This window comes from Meles meles, chromosome 1, assembly GCF_922984935.1.
Source record: "Meles meles chromosome 1, mMelMel3.1 paternal haplotype, whole genome shotgun sequence".
Taxonomy (NCBI): domain Eukaryota; kingdom Metazoa; phylum Chordata; class Mammalia; order Carnivora; family Mustelidae; genus Meles; species Meles meles.
In genome coordinates this window covers 170,768,420-170,786,876 of record NC_060066.1, presented here as the reverse complement: position 1 = coordinate 170,786,876, position 18,457 = coordinate 170,768,420, and the positions used below count along the sequence as shown (strand labels likewise).

General features: G+C 46.9%; 1 protein-coding gene across 6 annotated transcripts in view; it reads right to left on the bottom strand.

The window, feature by feature from the left end:
• The window catches only part of DAB1 (DAB adaptor protein 1), a 1,148,653-nt gene that overhangs the window by 29,536 nt on the left and 1,100,660 nt on the right, over positions 1 to 18,457 (bottom strand). For 5 of the 6 annotated variants that reach the window (XM_046006943.1, XM_046006941.1, XM_046006945.1 and 2 more), the window contains 3 exons: positions 5,858 to 5,908; positions 5,719 to 5,766; positions 713 to 775 (listed from right to left, as the gene is read on the bottom strand). In XM_046006943.1, coding sequence (XP_045862899.1) covers positions 713 to 775; positions 5,719 to 5,766; positions 5,858 to 5,908 — 162 coding nt within the window. The remainder of the gene's footprint in view (positions 1 to 712; positions 776 to 5,718; positions 5,767 to 5,857; positions 5,909 to 18,457) is intronic. The other variant, XM_046006944.1, reaches the window with a different exon arrangement.

Here is an 18,457-nt window from a genome sequence, read left to right as displayed (position 1 = left end):
CTTTGGGTTTCATTCTTTTCTCTTCTTTTCATTTTTCAAGTAGGGTTCCCTACACTCTCTGTCCCTCTGCAAGCAGTGACTTACAATGACAAGCAGTGGGAGAGATACCCTGGCTGCAACTCTACCTGGGAATCCAAAGCTTCATGAGAAGCTCAGCTCAGCTGGGTGGCGGGGGAGCTGGGGAGGGAGGAGGAGATAAAACGAAGAGGGAGAGAGGATGGAAAGAAGGCAGGAGGCGGGACAAGGCAGAAGATACTGGGGGAGAAGGTGCTTCCTTTCCTGGGATGAACACCTGGCTGGGTGGGCTCTGGGTGGGTGCCGACAAATGGCCCATCATGCCTGTGGTCTTGTTGAATTTCTTGCCCATATTCCCAACTAGACCACGTGGTCCTCGCAAGCAAGGACCTCATCCCGTTTAGGTCTTTCTGCACTGCCCAGCAGAAGAGCAAGTATCCAGGGGGGTCCTCTAACTGCTGATGCATGGTTTCACTTACTTCTTGAAACAGATGCAGGTATCATAATTCCCTTAAAAAGCAGCAGAGGAAACCGAGGTTTAGAATAACGGGTTAATTTGCCCAAATCACACAGCTTGCAAGAGGCCGAGGTGAAACCCACAAGCAGCCCTCTTTGGCCCAAAGCCCACATTCTTGCCACCATGCTGCTGGAGAAGGAAAGGGGTGGGATGGAGGGCTGAGCTGCAGTGCATACTTACGGGGGGAGAGGTTATATCAGGAGGGGTGGACATGTCCCCAAAAAGTTCTAATTGGGTCACAGCCTGAAAAGACAAAAAGAGAGTGATGTCACCACAAGGGAAGTCAGTGCTGCCGGGCACTGCTTTAAAACGGTACAACATGAGGACCCTTGTTTCTTTGTCATCATGACTCTATACACAGTAAGCCCAGCTGGTCATTGCCATTACCTCCTGATGCTAAAGACAACACCTGGGAGGCAGCCAGAATCAATTCTCGCTTTGGTGTGTCTGGCAGCATATCTGGGCTTAGTTAAGGAAATTCGAGCTTATCCACCTCCCATAACCCATCACCCTGCTTCGCGCTGACTCGCCATCAAGGGCAGTGTTCTCTCTCTTCTCCAGGAGATAAAGGCAAGAGGGCAATTCCCTCACTGCTTTACTCCTCTCTGTGCACACACACGTACAAAGTGCCTTCCACGTGCCAGATACAGTGAGACGTGACACTTTATAGCCACTTCTCACAGCAAATGCTCCCAAGACCGTGAACCTGAGAGGAAAGGATCATCATCCCATTTTTACAGATGAACCAACTGAGTCTCACAGAAGTGACCTCAAAGTCACCCAGGCCAGGACTGGAATGTTCTGCCTATGGAGCATGTAGTCAAATGACAGTCTCTGAAAAAGTCAGTCTTCAGGATAAAAAATGTCATTGGAGGAAAAGAAAACATATCATTTAATACCAGGAAGGGCATCACAAACAGCCCAGTATATACACTATTAATCACTGCTAGAAACTTCACAACTGCAGACACTGTATCCTCTCTATCCCCATCCATCATACAGGACTGTCTGAGGAAGGCCAGCCAGAGCAGCAGAAGAAAGCCTTTAAGATATACTTAGAAATTAATCTGCATACACTTTGAGCTTCAGAGACCTCAAGGAGTCTATGGCTAGGAACCAAATGGCCTGCCTTAAATATACGATCATATGCTTTGTAGGAAATTCGCCCACTGGGAGAAAACTCTTCCATTTCACCTCTGGATTTTAAGTGATGGCTTGTGATTGGGGGACCCTAAAAATATCAATAGAATCAATAGAAAGGGCTGGAAAAGTTTGCCTGCCTGCCCTCCAGGGACCCCTGCCCCTGAATTCTACAGTAACCAGGCATGGCTAGATTGCTACACTTAGTGCCAAGAAAGGATTATGCTCTCCTTCTGATGAGTGAGCGAGCTACGGGCGCTGGAGAAGGTCCCACACCTGTTGATAGATTCACCCCAACCTCTGCAACTCCTTGGAGCTACAGTTCACTCACCTGGACAGTAAAGATGATACTACCTCCTTCAGATTTATTGACAATATTCATAACAGCCCTTCCTTTGAAATCTGTCTAAGCCTGGTTAAAAAGGGCACAAACGGCTCTTTTTGATGAAAGAAGTTTAGCTTGGTTAATGAACTTTAAATTCTTCCCCTTCAGCTTTCAGCCTGAGTGACGGTGCTGGGCACACAGGAGGGGCCTACACACATATTAATTTCCTTCCCAACTACACAATGCTTTTTCCATACACACAGAACACCTGGGAGGTGTTCTGGGTGAACAGAATACTGAGACACGCCAAGCCCCAGCCTGCCAGGATCCACAGAAGTTGGCAATTTCAAAGCAATGTGGCAGGGATGGAGACAGAGGTCTCTGTGGGAGGAGAGAGAGAGTCCGCCAGCTTTTGGCAAAGAAACTTAAAGAGGGTTTTATTTGTTTTTTAAAGTTTTACTCATTTATTAGAAAAAGAGAGAGTACGAGAGAGAGAGCAGGGGCAGAGCGAGAGGGAGAAGCAGGCTCCCCGCGGAGCAGAGAGCCCGATGTGGGGCTCGATTCCAGGACCCTGGGATCATGACCCAAGCCAAAGGCAGATGCTTAACCGACTAAGCCACCCAGGCACCCCTTAAGGAGGGTTTGCTAAAGGAGAACAGACCTGATATGAATTCTGCAGATAAAGAGGAGTTAGCCAGGCAAACAAGAGGAAGGACAATCCAGCCTGGTGCAAACCAGGACAGAGCAGAAAGGAGAGAGGCCTGGAAGAGTTGAGCAGGTGCGCAGAAAAGCAGTTTGTAACGAGTATGAAGGTGGTGGGGAACAGGAAGGAGGCCAGCAAAGTGGACGGGGTTAGTGAGGTCCCAGTGGGACCAGACCTGGCTAGACTCTAGATACTCTCTTGTCTTAGGGAGAGTCTTGACCATGTTTACAACATTTTATGCTATTTGGTGAAACTATGGCAATCCTTATGCTCTCTCTTCCTGATTACTATTAAGGAATACTTCTATTTAATCAATTAACATGAAGCTTCTAGACTTCCTTGCAATTGGGACTCAATGCTTTTTTTTTTTTTTTTTTTTTCTTAGGCAGAGAGGCAGGCAGAGAGAGAGAGAGGAGGAAGCAGGCTCCCGGCTGAGCAGAGAGCCCGATGTGGGGCTCGATCCCAGGACCCTGAGATCATGACCTGAGCGGAAAGCAGAGGCTTTAACCCACTGAGCCACCCAGGTGCCCCGGGATTCCATGCTTTTAAAATGGTCTACAACTATTTTCAGTGGCAGGAAAATAATAAAATGAAGTTAATAATTAAGTCACACAATTTACATTTCAAATGTGTTGAACTTGTGTCACACTTTTACTAACATCATAAATATAATTTATTGGCTAATTTTCTCCTTAAGCACAACTTTTAAAATAACCTTCATTCTTGAGATATAGACTTTCCTCTTGCCGGATGATTTTCAGTCAAGGATTAAACGAGAAAAACATGCAGAGGCAGAAAACATAGATTGTTATTTCATTCCATTGGATTTGCTGTTTAAATAGAAACTAGAGTTAATTAAATTTTATAGAAAAGAGGGATTCTTAGGCCATAAAATTAAAAATAATTCTAATACTCATATATGTTTGAGAATCTGGAATAATATCTATTTTCACACCCCTCCCCCCACCATGTTAGCCCTCGTGCTTTCATTTGTAACCCAGCAAACTATGTTCCATCTGATAATACTGTAGTAATTAATCACTTTAATGGCCTCAAGAGAATTAAAAGTAACCATTCACATTTGTAAAACATTTTATAGTTTGTAATACATTTTGTCATACATTATCATCATGTCTGGTGCTCACTGAGCTCACTGGTGGCATAGCTGTCTCTCAAGATTTCCTTTGCACAGTGAGCGGAGACTAAGAGATGATGCGACTGACCGATGGCTGGTGGGCCAGAAGAAGCTGGGCTTGACCCAAAGGCCAAACAACACCTCGTGTACCTATCCCTTCACAAGCCCTAGTTAGCCTTCCTAGATGGTGGGTGTGTAGCCACCATATTCTCTAACCAGAAGCTAGGGTTCCTAAAGGGTCTGCCATGATGGACATCCATCTGAAGAACTCAACTGGAAGGTCTGTTCAAGGTGCCTACTGGCCTGTCCATTACCAGCTCTCCAGACATCTGCAGGTAGCGATGAGGCTGCTGATGGCAGATTCTGCCTGCTTTAATCCCTGGGCATCTCCCAGGGTAAGCAGAGGGATACTGGAGGCTGCCCCGTCCAGTGAAGGGGAGAAGGATAGCTTGGCTGTTGAGGAAGAAAGTCCTTGATCTCTCCCTCAGACCAGCCCCTTCACAGCCATTTTTTGACACATGAACAAGTGATGGTTTTCGAATAATATTTAGAGTACTGTGCCACTGCTGTTTGGAGATTAGTACCCTGGTCCTTCTTTCCACTAGATGGCTGCAGGCAGACTCTGAGGCCCCCTCCTGCAGAGAAATCCTGAAAGTGCCACAGATGAAGACAGAGATGTTCTTGGCTGACCCCCAAAACACACTGTCACAGGCCCCGTCCTTATGTTTTGGCATCAGGAGCTCCTTCGTGTAGGAAAAGTATGGGAACCCTAGCGTGCATCAACTGTTGTACCAAGAACAGGGGACTAGAGCCTGTTCCTGTTCCTGCTCTCATGGGCTGGCTGCTTGATGGAAAGTCAGACTTGTCGACAGGATCAAGGCAGCGTAATGGAGAAGACAGACACAAGGTTACAACAGGAGGGACCATCTCAGGGCCTTTGCACACGTTCCTCCTCTTACCGAGAACATTTTTTCCTTCCCCAATTGCCTTTCCCACCCATCCTTCAGGACAGAAACTAGAGGACTTTTTTTTTTTCTCTCTTTCTCTAAGTGTTTCCCAACTCAGTTTGCACTCCATTGCACTGTCCAGAACGGCTTATATGATACTCGGATCAGCAATTCTCGACCTGAGATGTACCTGCAGGGAAAGACTGATGTCTGCTTTCCACTCCTAGAGACTCTGAATGAGTTGGTTTGAAAGTATAGCCTAGTACCTGCGACTTTAAAAGCTCTCCTGGTGATGCTAATTTGCAGCCAAGGTCGAGGACCCCGTCCTAGACCCAACACCCTCCCATCAGAGGTTATAATGTTCACTGGCCTGTGTATTGACCAATCTGAATAAACACTGGCTGCAAACCAGTACATCTGGTCTGGGGTATACCAACCGCATGGCCACCTTGCTTGGTTTTTCTTCACTTATGAGCACTTAGCACATTCTGCTTTATGCACCTGAATCCCCTGGGGTACTATCATATTACACTACGGTAGACTAACTTACCTCATCTTTCCAATGCCGTGCACTGGTGCACGGGGACACTGTAAGCCCTTGAGGACAGTGCCTGTGTCCTCCTGCTCTACCAAATGTCTAGCAGCTATCAGAATGCCTGGGACATGTTGGGAGCTTGAAAAAATATTTGTCGAGTGTCATGAGGTCAGTTCCTCTCCAATATACAAGCTCAACACACACAAACATACATGTAGTCACACACACATCCTCTCTGACCTCATCACGGGGCTCGCCAATAATCCGCCCATGAACCTTAGACTAGACGCCCATAAGAGCACAGCTGGCACCTGCCATTTGTGCAAGCTGGATGCGGAGAACATGGAATGCATGAGAATGACCACAGCGACCCTCATTCACCAAGAGCCTGGAGGCCTTACCTTTGTTGCCTCCAAAATCTCATCAAAGTCCATCGGCAGGTTTCTGTTCTGTAACCACAAGGCATGACTCATGAGCGTGAAATGAACAATGGGATAATGACCAGGAACAGTTAACCAGCCAGGGCCCTCTCATTCTTACCGGGGTGGCGGCGGCAAACCGTTCTTCAAAATCCTCAAACGGGTGACCATTCTGAAAGTGTAAGGGATGATGAATGAGGATGAAGAGTTGACACAAAAATGGCATGGATTTATGGGTTTAATGATGATGGGTTCTATGCTTTCCACTCCCACGGTCTCCCTGGGCAGGAGCTGTGGCCCACATGTTCCCAGCAGAAGATGATAAAACACAGGCCTGATCGGAGGAAATCCATAGTGGTAAGTTTGTAGGTTTCAAGTCTATCTTCCCGCAATTCCAGACACTACCGGTCCGCCTTGATGGTGGCAACAGATAAGAGCATGGTGTTTATTGACATTCAAGATTTTTGTTTTAAAAGGAAAAAAACAGTATCATGTGTTTTGGCCAAACTCTTAACTCTTTGGAGCAGTCTGTGGACAGCTGCTTTGTGAGGGCACTTATGCATGCTGTCCCCTCCGCTGGAAACGCTCTTCTCATCCCTGCAAGCGTGAAGCACCAAATCTCTCAAACCCGGGGGGACAGCCACCTCTTCCATGAAGTTCCCTTTGATCCTCTGAGCCGGAAACCATCAGAGTAATAGCACATCACCTGTGCCGGTTACATTGTGCTTCTGGAAGCAGGACTATGCTGTATTTGTTCCCAAATCCTGGCCACTCTCAGAGGATCTGGCACCTAGCAGTGCTCAAAAATATATGAACGAGGGTTGCCTGGGGGGCTCACTCATTAAATGGCTGCCTTCGGCTCAGGTCATGATCCCCGGGTCCTGAGATTTAGCCCCGCATGGGCTCCCTGCTCAGCGGGAAACTGCTTCTCCCTCTCCCACTCCTCCTGCTTGTGTTCCCTCTCTTGCTGTGCCTCTGTCAAATATATATATATATATATATATACACACATATGTTTTTTTTTAAAGATTTTATTTATTTATTTGACAGACAGCGATCACAAGTAGGCAGAGAGGCAGGCAGAGAGAGAGAGGAGGAAGCAGGTTCCCCGATGAGCAGAGAGCCCAATGCCAGTCTCGATCCCAGGACCCCGAGATCATGACCTGAGCTGAAGGCAGAGGCTTTAACCCACTGAGCCACCCAGGTACCCCTATATGCATATTTTAAAAGTAGCTGGCAGTTGACCGAATCTAATTTTGTAGTTTTATATTTTATTGTTCGCAATTGTTGAGGGTTTCGCTAAACAACTCTGTATTGCTGGATTGGCATCCATTGATGTGTCTGGGCTAACTTCAGGGGCCCTGAAAGGACACCAGCCCTGCCCACGAGTAGGTCCCAGATAAACCACCTGCAGAGTCACAAGTAATTACAAACACCCAATATGACTTCCCCAAAGACCTTGTGATTAGCAGTCTCCCCCTGCTTCCCCTATGTGCCCCTTAGGTAAGACCCCTGTGGAGCTTCCCCAAACCCTGCTCTTTTTGATGTGATTTGACCAATCTGGCCTTAGTATGGGGACCCTGAGGCACTTCACTTGTGGGCCCTAATAAAGGCACATGCCTCAGGTCCTGCCATACTTTCTCCACTTGCACTTTCCCCAGGTGCCCTGACTTTCCCAGGTGACCTCTTGAGGTGTGCTCTGTACTCCTCTAGGATGTGTAAGAAACTTCTCTGTGATTCCCTTTCAGTCTTCTGTTGTATCGTGCTCACCGTCTGACACCCTGCTTAACAAATGTTAACTACCAAAGTCACACTGATAATATATATTATCAATAATGCACATAATACCTATTCTATATGTCTTTAGTCATCATGTTTTGGTCAACATGCCCCAGCTGATTATTTTCTGGATGATTTCCAAGCAGCACAACATTAATATGAACCTGACGATATTGACATTAAAATGGAATTACTACGTGTGAACAAGAATGGTGGCAATCATTCCCTGCTTTTGAGGAGAGCTTCCTGTTGGCGATGAAGGACAGGAGAAACCTCCCCTGTCGTCACTTCCGCCCCCCCTGGAGGAAAGGTGACTGTGTGAGGACAGTCAGCCCTAGTCACAGAGCTGCAGAGCAGAGCAGCAGAACCAACGTGCCCATGCCCACCACAGCAAGGCCTTCGGGCCCCCCCAACCAAGTCTGTTCTCAACTGCCTGCTTCCACCAGGTCCTGCTCACCGGGAGTCAACCGTGGCACAGAGGAGAGGTAGAGTAACCACATCAGCTAACCACACGAATTATTATATTATGATGATTCTATTTGGCCTGTGGTGGGGACAGCGGGAGAGGCCATATTAGCCTAAGTGATCCTGTAATCTATAGTGTGGCCTGAAAGGTTAAGGTTATGTCGCTACTATCCTTTATAAATTCCCACACTTCTGGGGATTTATGGCACAGCCCCTACCAACTAGCTCTGGGTCATAACTTTTAATAAAAACATTTTTTAGTGTCCAAAATCTCATTACATCTGTCCAATATAAAAAAGCAAATGGCTTCAGAGCATGATGGATGAATTAAATAAATTTGAAAAACAGCCTGTGGTAGAGTCTCATAAAACCCCCACCACATAATGAAAATGTGTGAGGATAACCAGCGTTGGTGTGAGTCTGTCACTTCCCTGGTGACAGAGGGGGTGGCCTTTGGTGAGGAGCGGAGTTGCGGTGGGAGGAGGCCATTTCCATCTACTCAGACGAAGTGTGGTCTGGGTGTGTGAACAAAGGCACCTCTCTGGAGTCACATAGATGGGGACCGAACCCCGACTGTGCCACATACGGTCTGAGGGATCCTGGACAACAGGCTAGTCAGCCTGTTTCCTCACCTTTAAAGTGCAGGTGATAAAGCAAACGCTGACTCAGGTTTATTGAGAGGATTAACTGAGCTATGTGTGTGTGAGGTCTTGTTTGGTGCCTGGCACATAGTAGGTGCTCAATAAAGAGCAGAGGTTCCCAGTATCTTCTCATCCTGTCTCATTTGGTACACTTTTGGAATGCAGAGGCACACATTTTTTAATATTAGAAAATTACTATTAGATGGTATTTGGAAAAAGCAAGAGAAAGAAAAAAACAATCTTCTGGGAGGCCCCTCTTTAGAAACTACCCCTGCTTGAGAGGATAGACCAGACCCCATGTAAAAGGTTACTCTGTACTTCCTGGCCTTTAGCCCTGAACCCCTCAGCCCATCCTTGATCCTGTCTTATTCCTCACGTCTCCCTCCTGGCCACAGTCTTGCCCAATCACCCTCCAGCCCACACCTCTTTTTCCCGGTGCTGGTGGTGACCTTCTTCTTTTAATTGTGGCTCAGTCATTCTTTGGGCCCCCATCCTCCTGTCGGGAGCAAGCTTCAGGGACACCCCGTGCATTTGATCTAGCCAGTTGGGGAGACCCTGCCATCAGGGCACTTCCTCCCTGTTGAGTCTCATGGTCAGGACCTGGAAACTATTCCCTAGCCGCCACCGCGCCCTGCCCAACCCCCCATCAATCCCCAGCTTGCTTTACCCACAATTACTACTGAGAGTTTTTGTTCATTCATTTTCAAGTCTTCTTTTTCCCCTTATAGATATGTTTCTCACACGTATTCTGATGGGATGCATGCACGTTTGGATTCTGCTTCTCAAGACTCAGTATGACCTCAAATTGACTCATCAGGTACATTTCCTCGAGGGCTTAACAGAAGAGATTCTCTTGTGTCGTTTCAAGACAGTTCTAGACTGAATGCTCATGAAGACATTGAAAGGAAGCTTTCGCAGGGAGTCCATCTTCCCAGAGTCTCTGTTTGGAGCAGTGGGGGAGACTAGTCCCATAATTGAACAAACTAACTACTAAGGCCAGACTCCTGTTCATCTTTTTTTTTTTTAAGATTTTATTTATTTATTTGACAGACAGAGATCACAGGTAGGCAGAGAGGAAGCCAGAGAGAGAGGAAGGGAAGCAGGCTCCCTGCTGAGCAGAGAGCCCAATGTGGGGCTCGATGCGGGGCTCGATCCCAGGACCCTGGGATCATGACCTGAGCCGAAGGCAGAGGCTTTAACCCACTGAGCCACCCAGGCACCGCCAGACTCCTGTTCATCTTACGGCGAACGTGACAGTGGACGAAGTAGGTGGTGGGTGAACCCGTCAGAGGATGAAAATGTATCATGGCTGCCAGATCAGAATCCCGTGGTGGTCTCACCCCGGGCTGCACAGTGTAACGCTTGGGCGGGAGCCTTTGCCAAAATGATGCCTAAGCCCCACTCTCAGAGATTTGGGCAGTCTGGGTTTGGGGAGGGGGCCAGGCATCGGTAGGTTCTAAGAGATCCCCAGGTGATTCCAGTGTGCAGCCAAACTTCAAAATCACTGTGCTGGGGAATGAACGCACTGTAGGAATAATTAGTGAAAGTTCTACTGGGAAAACTGAAGACATCTTGATTGGTCATGTAATGGATTAATTAATTTCTTCCACAAACATTCACTAAGTGCTTTTCACATGCTAAACTCTGGCGAGGCGCGGGAACCACAAAGATGAGTAACACAAGGACCTCACTCTTCCGAAGCTCAGAGCAGAGCCAGAATATACAATCATTCCAGTTTGGGAGTGGAACAGGAGCGGGGCAGGGAGGGTGCAGGGCATCTAGACCACAACTCAGAAGTCAGGCCAATACTGCAGAAGAATGAACTCCATTATCCACTTAGAAAGCTCAGGAGAAATGGATTAAGTGATTTGTAACTACACCAAAGTGGGTCCGATTAAGGCACCTCGTGATTCCAGGCGTTCGAATGTGCGTACCTTTCCCTGGTGAGTGATCTAACACGGAAGACACATGCTAATGAAGACTAATTCCCTCTGTGGTATCCAGGAGTTGAGCTTTCTATCACCGTTAGCCAAGAGTAAACAGCTGCTTTCCTACCTTCTGGCAGAGAGAGACAGGAAAAACTCTGGCGAACGAAGAACAAAGTGGGGACGGTGGTGGAGCTGAGATGGGGACCGGAAAATGTAATAAATTATTTCTCCCAGGAGCACCACTGTCCCGTAGAACTTTCGGTGCGATGGGAAGTTCTATGTCTGTAATATCCAATATGGTAGCCTGTGTGGTTCCATGTGGCTATGGAGCGCTTCAAATATGGCTGGGGTGACTGATGAACTGAGCTCTAAGTTTATTTAGTTTTGGGGTGCCTGGGTGGCTCAGCTGGTTAAGCATCTGATTCATAGTTTCGGCTCAGGTCATGGTCCCACAGTTGTGGGATCAAGTCCCATGTCAGGCTCTGCACTCAGTGCAGAGTCTGCTTCAGATATTCTCTCCCTCTTCCTCTCTGACCCTCTCCCTGATGGCACTCACTCTCCCTTGCCCTAAAATAAATAAAATCTTAAAAAAAATTATTTAGGGGGCGCCTGGGTGGCTCAGTGGTTAAGCCTCTGCCTTCAGCTCAGGTCATGATCTCAGGGTCCTGGGGTGGAGTCCCGCATTGGGCTCTCTGCTCGGCAGGGAGCCTGCTTCCCCCTCTCTCTGCCTACTTGTGATCTTTGTCTGTCAAATAAATAAATAAAATCTTTTAAAAAATTATTTAGCTTTAATTAATTTAATTTAAATAGCCAACATGTAGCTAGTGGCTAACTTTGATAGTTCAGCTCTAAGGAATATATATTAAAAAAAAAAAAACAAAAAAACAAATTCCAATCGACTGAGAATTTTCTGAATAGGGGACATTTTGTTTCCTTATACAGTCTCTTCCTGTTCTTTTAAAGAATATCCTACTTTGGTATTGATCGAAAAGTTTCTATGGGAGAATTCTCAGAATTCTTTGCACTATCTAGACAGTACCACAGAAACAAACTCAGTTTGCAAAAACAGCCACCTTCTTCTGGTGTAAAAGATTTTTTTTCATGGCTGAGCTAAGCCTGTGCTAGATATTTGTGGGGCTTTTTAAAGGAAATTAAGATTCATGTTTCAAAGGAAGTCTAGGAGGCCTCATCATCATTACAACAGAATGGAGTCCTGTTTAAGGCCTGAATTTTCCAGGCCCACTGAGATCCTGGGCTGAATGGTCTTCCTGGACCCAATGTCTCAGTCTCGCAGAGGAATCAGTGCTGCTTGGAGGACACGTCTCTGTAATGACTGAAAAGCTGCCTGTAGTTACTCAAAGTTGGGCCTCATTCTAGCAGGTGGTGGTCCTCCTTTCCCCAGCTGCCACTTCAGGAGGGTCCAGAGGTTGTCCAGAAAGTTAGAGGGGGAGGGAAATACTTAGACCCTATAATGAAAGTTAACATCTTCAAGGGCCATACATCTGAAAATCCGTGGACAGTGAAATATTTACAACTGGCTTCCTAAACATTAAGTTGGTCCACGGAACCACCTCTATATGCCCGCTCCCCCCCACCCGCCACCTCTTTTCACTGTGGCAAGAACATTTAACATAAGATCTACCATCTTAACAAATTCTAGAGAGTACAATATGGTACCATTAACTACAGGTATAATGCATGTCTCTAGACCTCATCATTTCACAGAATTAAACTTTTGGTGAAAAGCAGCACCCTAAGTTCCCCTCCCCCCAGGCCCTTGCAACCACTATTCGACCCTCTGCCTCTGTGTTCGGCTATCTTACAGGCCTCTGATAAGTGGTATCATGTGGTATTTGTCCTTTGCAATTGGCTTCTTTGACTTAGATGTAACGTCCTCAAGGTTCAGCCAAGCTGTCACATATGGAAGGCTTTACAGGAATTCCCTTTAAAGGCTGAATAATATTCTATTGTGTGGATCTACCATATTTAAAAAAAATATTTTATTTATTTATTTGAGAGAGAGAGCTGAGAGGGAGAGAGAGAGAACGCAAGAGCTGGAGGCATGGGGGAAAGGGCAGAGACAGAGGGAGAAGCAGGCTCCCCACTGAGCAGGGAGCCTGATGCAGGACTCAGTCCCAGGACCCTGAGATCAGGACCTGAGCTGAAGGCAGACGCTTCACAGACTGAGCCACACAGGTGCCCCTCTATCACATTTTCTTAATCCATTCATCCTCCGTGGACATTTAGTTTGAAATGGTCTTTCTGACTATGCAAGGGGAAAATGAGGATGGGGACTGGAGGTAAAAAGAATCTGTTAGTGCTTTATTCATTCAAGTGGCAGGAGAAAAGCAAACATCCCTTGGAAGGTCCAAGTGCTAAGGTGCCCAGGCTAATTGAGGATGACCAGGGGGCTGCTGTGGCTCAGGAATCTGACTCTGAACTCCTGTGCTTCCCAACTTCAATCAAATGTTAAGAAAACCAATTTGCTTGCATTTGAAAATAACAGAAGTTTCTAGGTGAGAAGTTTGATGTTTTTAGGCTGGGCAAGGTAGGGGAATGGAAAGAGGGACGTCTGACGCAGAATCAATTCAAACTGCTACTTCATCACTGGCCCTTCCTTGGATAAATTCCTTCCTCACTCTGAACCTCAGTTTTGTCCTCGAAAAATAGGCCAGTGTAGGCTGCTGAGAGGAAGCAGCAAGAAGGCTGTTATGTAGGAATACAATTAGCGCAGTAACTGGCTGGAGAAAATCTCAATGGATGTCATTTCCCCTTCCAAAATTAGAGAGGGGGAAGGGAGAAAGAGGTAGAGTGATAAGGTGGAGGAGGGAGGAAGGAAGGGAGGGAAAGAGAGATGGGGAGGGAGGGGGAGAAAGGAAAAGGAAAAAAAAGAGGGAGACGGAGGGAGGGAGAGAGAGATGGGGAGAGAGGGGGAGAAAGGAAAGGAAAAAAGAGGGAGGAGAGAGGGAAGGAAGAATGGAGGGAGAAAGGGAGAAGGGAGGAAAGAAGCTGGGAGGGAGGAAGAGAGGGACAGAAGAAGGAAGGAAGGAAGAGGGAAGGAGGGAGGGAAGAAGGAAGGTAACAATGGAATATTTACTTGGTAGGTGAGAGTAGACAGAATCCAGGCCACTGTAAAGGGCTGGGAAACAATGATCCCAGCGGAAGGGGCAAAGTCACCTGGAGAAGCTGAAGGAGTGATGTGGCCTTCCCACAGCAGAAACACAGACACGGCAGACTCCTGTGCCCATACCTCTCCCCGTGTGTGAACGCTGGTGAGGCTGGACTACTCTGGGGGGGCGGTCGCATCATCCATCCCTCCTACTGCATGCCCTTTTCTTCTCTCCTCTTCTTCTCCACCCCAAGTTTAGAATCCAGTTGGCAGTTCCACATTTTCACACCCTAATTTTCTACAACACAGCCATTATTGTCTTGAAAAAACAAAGGAACAAAACAAACCCCAAAAACATAAGGATGGAACTGGTGGCACGATTTGAGGGCAGAGGGTGGATTACGCAAGAAGATACTCAGAGCTGAGTACGTCTGATCTCAGAACAGTGATGGGGGTAGATGTGAATCATGAGGCCTACCCCACGGCAGTGCCGGTATGTGGGTGATAGTGGTGGTGACAGGGACAGCTGTCACGACTGTGAAAGCCAGTTGCTAATGCACCCCACATCCATTTACTGAGCAACTACGGTAAGACACAGTCCTTGACCTAACCTCACTTGAGGGAGACGGAAGAGAAAACAGACAATTATCCTCGGATAATTATCAGACCAAGCCTTCAGTATAGAGTGCTGGGTTCAGAGTGACGACAAGGCTCATGCCTGTGGGTCCCACTACTGTTGCCCCCGCTGTGAAACACATGGGGTCCAACTCCGTCCTGAGGGGTCTGAAAGTATCAGTGCTGTCATGAGGCAGTGATCAGGAAGAGACATAACGGTAGAGCTATTTCCATAGTGGCAGCCAAAATGGGGCCTGATGGGTTGAGAAGACCAGGTTGGCCCTGAGTTTCCACAAGAGCACTGGCATGAAGTTCATGCTTTCACACTCCTAGAAGTCTCTGAGCCTCCAGATCGTGGTCCCAACCCATGACCTCACCCCAGTGTGCTGCCATTTAACAAGGAGAATTTTAGACTGTGGAGTCCCCCTTTCTTCCTTCAGCTCCTTTGTCAGGAGGCGAGATGGCTCTGCTCCATGAGCGGTCGTCAGCGAGCAAACACGTGCACAGGTGGGGAGGTGCAGAGAAGACGGGAGGCTGCTGGGAACAACTTCCCAAAAGCTTGTAATTACTTATTTTTAATGATCTCTTCCTTTATTGCCTCTCCTTTAAAAAAAAAATCTATTATTCTGGTTCTACATTAGCAAAAACTCCAGGATTTTTCAAAACTCCTAACAAGACTTGGCATCAGTTCAGTCCTTTGAAAAGGGAGTGAATTAGAATCACAGTAATGTGAAATCGGCTCCTGTCAGTGGGATGACAGGATCCCCACACACTCGTGGGGAGGAGGGCAGGGGACCTTCTCTGAGAGTCAGCCTTCTCTTTTTTTTGCTGCTGTGTCTCTTGGAGAGGCCACTCCTGGGATCCAGATGGCACCCGGACGGTAAGAAATACTGAGTGGAGTGGAAATCAAGCGAGAGTAGTTAGAGGCTCAGGCTGAGTACGGAGCACATCAGAGGATGTCACAAATGGAAAGATGTCACAGCAGAGGAAAAAAATAGTAAGGAGGGCTTTGCCTGCTGCTCTGACAGCCGTTCTGGGCAAAATGCTTTTCCTTTTCTTCTCTAGAAGAATGCAGATTTTATATGCTCAGGCATATTCATTTCCTTAGTCACTCCTTCATTCCTGGATTCGGTTCTCAAGGCATTCGTTTAAGAATTAATAAACTTCCTGAGTGCCCACGATGAGCAAGGTATTGGGCCAACACTGCACAGGCAGAGATGCTGTCCCTTCTCTGAGCTGTACAGTCAAGCTAGGCCAACTGGAGGGGTGCAATTCAGGTGGGAGTGTGAGGAATGGCAAAGATTAGCTCGGATAAGGCTTCAGGGAGTAGCTTCGCTGGCGTGGCCCCTGGTGTCTAGTGAGGACCTCCAAAGCCGTATCGTGATTCTCCTCCCAATTGTATAGACTAAGAGGAGACAATAAGTCAGAGCAGAGAAACCTAGCGCATAATTTACTGCAAGGAAACTAAGGCCCCAAGGAAAGCCCAGCTTGCTCATACGTAAAACGGTGAGCGAAATGGCCTTCATAAACCTCTGAAGATCGCATGAGGCAATGCTGACTGAGAGAGAGAGAACAGACTTGGACAGCAGCTTAAAGACCAGAAGTCAGGAAATGCAGAAGAGCGCTATCCTCAACTGTCTCTGATTGATTACCCAACCTACAAATAGTTTGTAACTTTGTGTCATAATTTCACATGTCCTCCTAACAGGTCTCTCAGTATATTTCTCACCTTCAGGTTTTGGTGCAAGCTACTCCCTATGACTGGTTGCCTTTCCCATCCTTGTTCATCAGGAGAACCACAACATATCCCTAGAGACTTGGGACTAGTTACTTCTTCCAAGACTTTCTACAAGGTCCTCATGAGAGATTAGATGATCCTCCTCTGGGCATCACATTATGTCCACCACAATGGTTGATTCTATCTTCTCCACTACAGACTATGATCTTGTAGAGACTAAGTTCCTTTTATGGGACACTGTATCTTACTCATTTTTGCATTCTTAATATCTAGATAGCCCAGTGACAGGCACACAAAAGGAAATTATATTGAATTGGCAAATTTAAAAAAAAAACAAAACAGAATGACTGAGTGGATGAACATGTTTATATGAGAATAGGAAACTGAGCAGAAAGAAACTTGGTTATAGAATGACTTACTAAGCGGAGGGTATGGTAGTCCATATGGTGTTTCCAAATGCTCGGCATGAATGTGTGTGCACATGTATGCACACACATACACACACACTTGCTCACTCACAAAGACTTGGCATTTACTATTATAAACTCTAGAAGGATGACATATCCACTCTGTCACTTGACCCACGGAGGCTTTGCAATCAGGGTAAATGGCCCTTGTTCTGATTTCAAAGAAACATTAGGGAGATGTCCCAGAAGAAAGTTACAAAAACAGAGAGATGTTATCCTTCTGGCCCTTCTAATAGCTATATGGCATTTTCATCTGAATTTTTCAAGTTCTTCCCATTAGTGAGATCCATCGGTGGCTGAAGGGTGGTAGTCAGTCTGTGACATTCCTTATTACCTGAAGTTGAGCCAAGATCTGACCTTATCACCCTCCCCCTCAGTTGCTAGAAATTGGTGAAGAGATCATATCCTATGCTGTTCAGCCTCTCAAGCTTACCATGTCCGAAGAACTCTGGATCTCCCCCCTGTTCTTTCCTTGCCTTCTGATTTCTGTAAAGGCCACCAACTAGCACTTGGATGTTCGAAACCTCACGTGTACTCTTGATCCCTCCTCTCCCATGCCCTGACATCCAACCACTCATTAAAAATTGCTGACTCTTTCCAGAAGCTACTCTTTTTTTTTTTTTTTTTTTAGATTTTATTTATTTATTTGACAGAGAGAGAGAGATCACAAGTAGGCAGAGAGGCAGACAGAGAGAGAGGAGGAAGCAGGCTCCCTGCGGAGCAGAGAGCCGGATGCGGGGCTCGATCCCAGGACCCCAAGATCATGACCTGAGCTGAAGGCAGCGGCTTAATCCACTGAGCCACCCAGGTGCCCCCAGAAGCTACTCTTGATCCCTCCTCTCCCATACCCTGATGCCCAACCATTCATTAAAATTTGTTCTTTCCAGAAGCTACCTCAGCTGTGCCTGCCTCTCCGCATCCCTTCCACTGCATTCTCTTTGGCCTAGACTTCTGTTTTCAGACTTTTGCCCCTTAAGTTCATCTACAATATAGCAGCCACAGTGGCACTAAATCAGATCAGGTTCATTTCCATGCTTAAAATCCTCTACTGTCTTCCATTACACTTGGAATAAAATCTAAACTCTCCACCATTGCCTGTAGGACTGTCCATGCCTGGCTGCTCACCATCCCAGTGTCTGAACTCATCTTCCACTCTCCCCCTTTCCTGCTGTGCTCTGGCCAACACCAGGTTTCCCTCTGTTCCTTGAAGATCCTTGAGGATCACTGGGGCATGCCCTTATCCTTGATTTTCCCTGTCCCTGTCCCACCAGTTTCTTTTCATAATTCAGTTCTCATCTCAGGTGACACCTCACTAGGGAGGCCTCCTGTGACCACCTCCCTAGTTAGAAGAGCAACTCCTCGCGTCTCATCACATCATCTCATTTGGTTTTGTGGCTTGCACTCATGCTCTGTCTTTTAACTTGTTTGCTGGCAGCCTTCCCTGGGGGAATGTGAGCTGAGCAAGGGCTGGGACCTGGGCTGGCTTGTAAGCACCTGGGCCTAGCACAGAACTTGACGCACAGTGGACACCAGACAGTATTTGTGGAATGGGTGAAGGAATGAATGCCTGAACAGAACAATGCATAAGTGAGCAGAGACTGGTTCTAGGAGTTACCTTCTAGGATTGCAGAAACTATGCAATTACAACAGGGACACTTTGTGCATGCCACTACAGGGACGAGGGAACTCCAGGCTTGCTACTCTGATGTCACTGGTCTGGTCTCTGCTGCTTTCCCTGCCTGTTTTCTGGTGATGGACACCCTCTCTCTGAAGACCAGGAAGCTAGGGCAAGGAAATGGCTTATTTCATGAGATCTGGTACGGACCTACCAGGCAGAGACCCTCTTTACCTGCATGCTGGTATGTTGCTCTATGAAAGACTTTTTTCATCTAAACTGGCCCATATATCCTTGATTAGGTCATCAATGGCTGAGATCATTTTTTTCTGGTTTTAGTAGATCTCTAAAACCCCCAAATGGA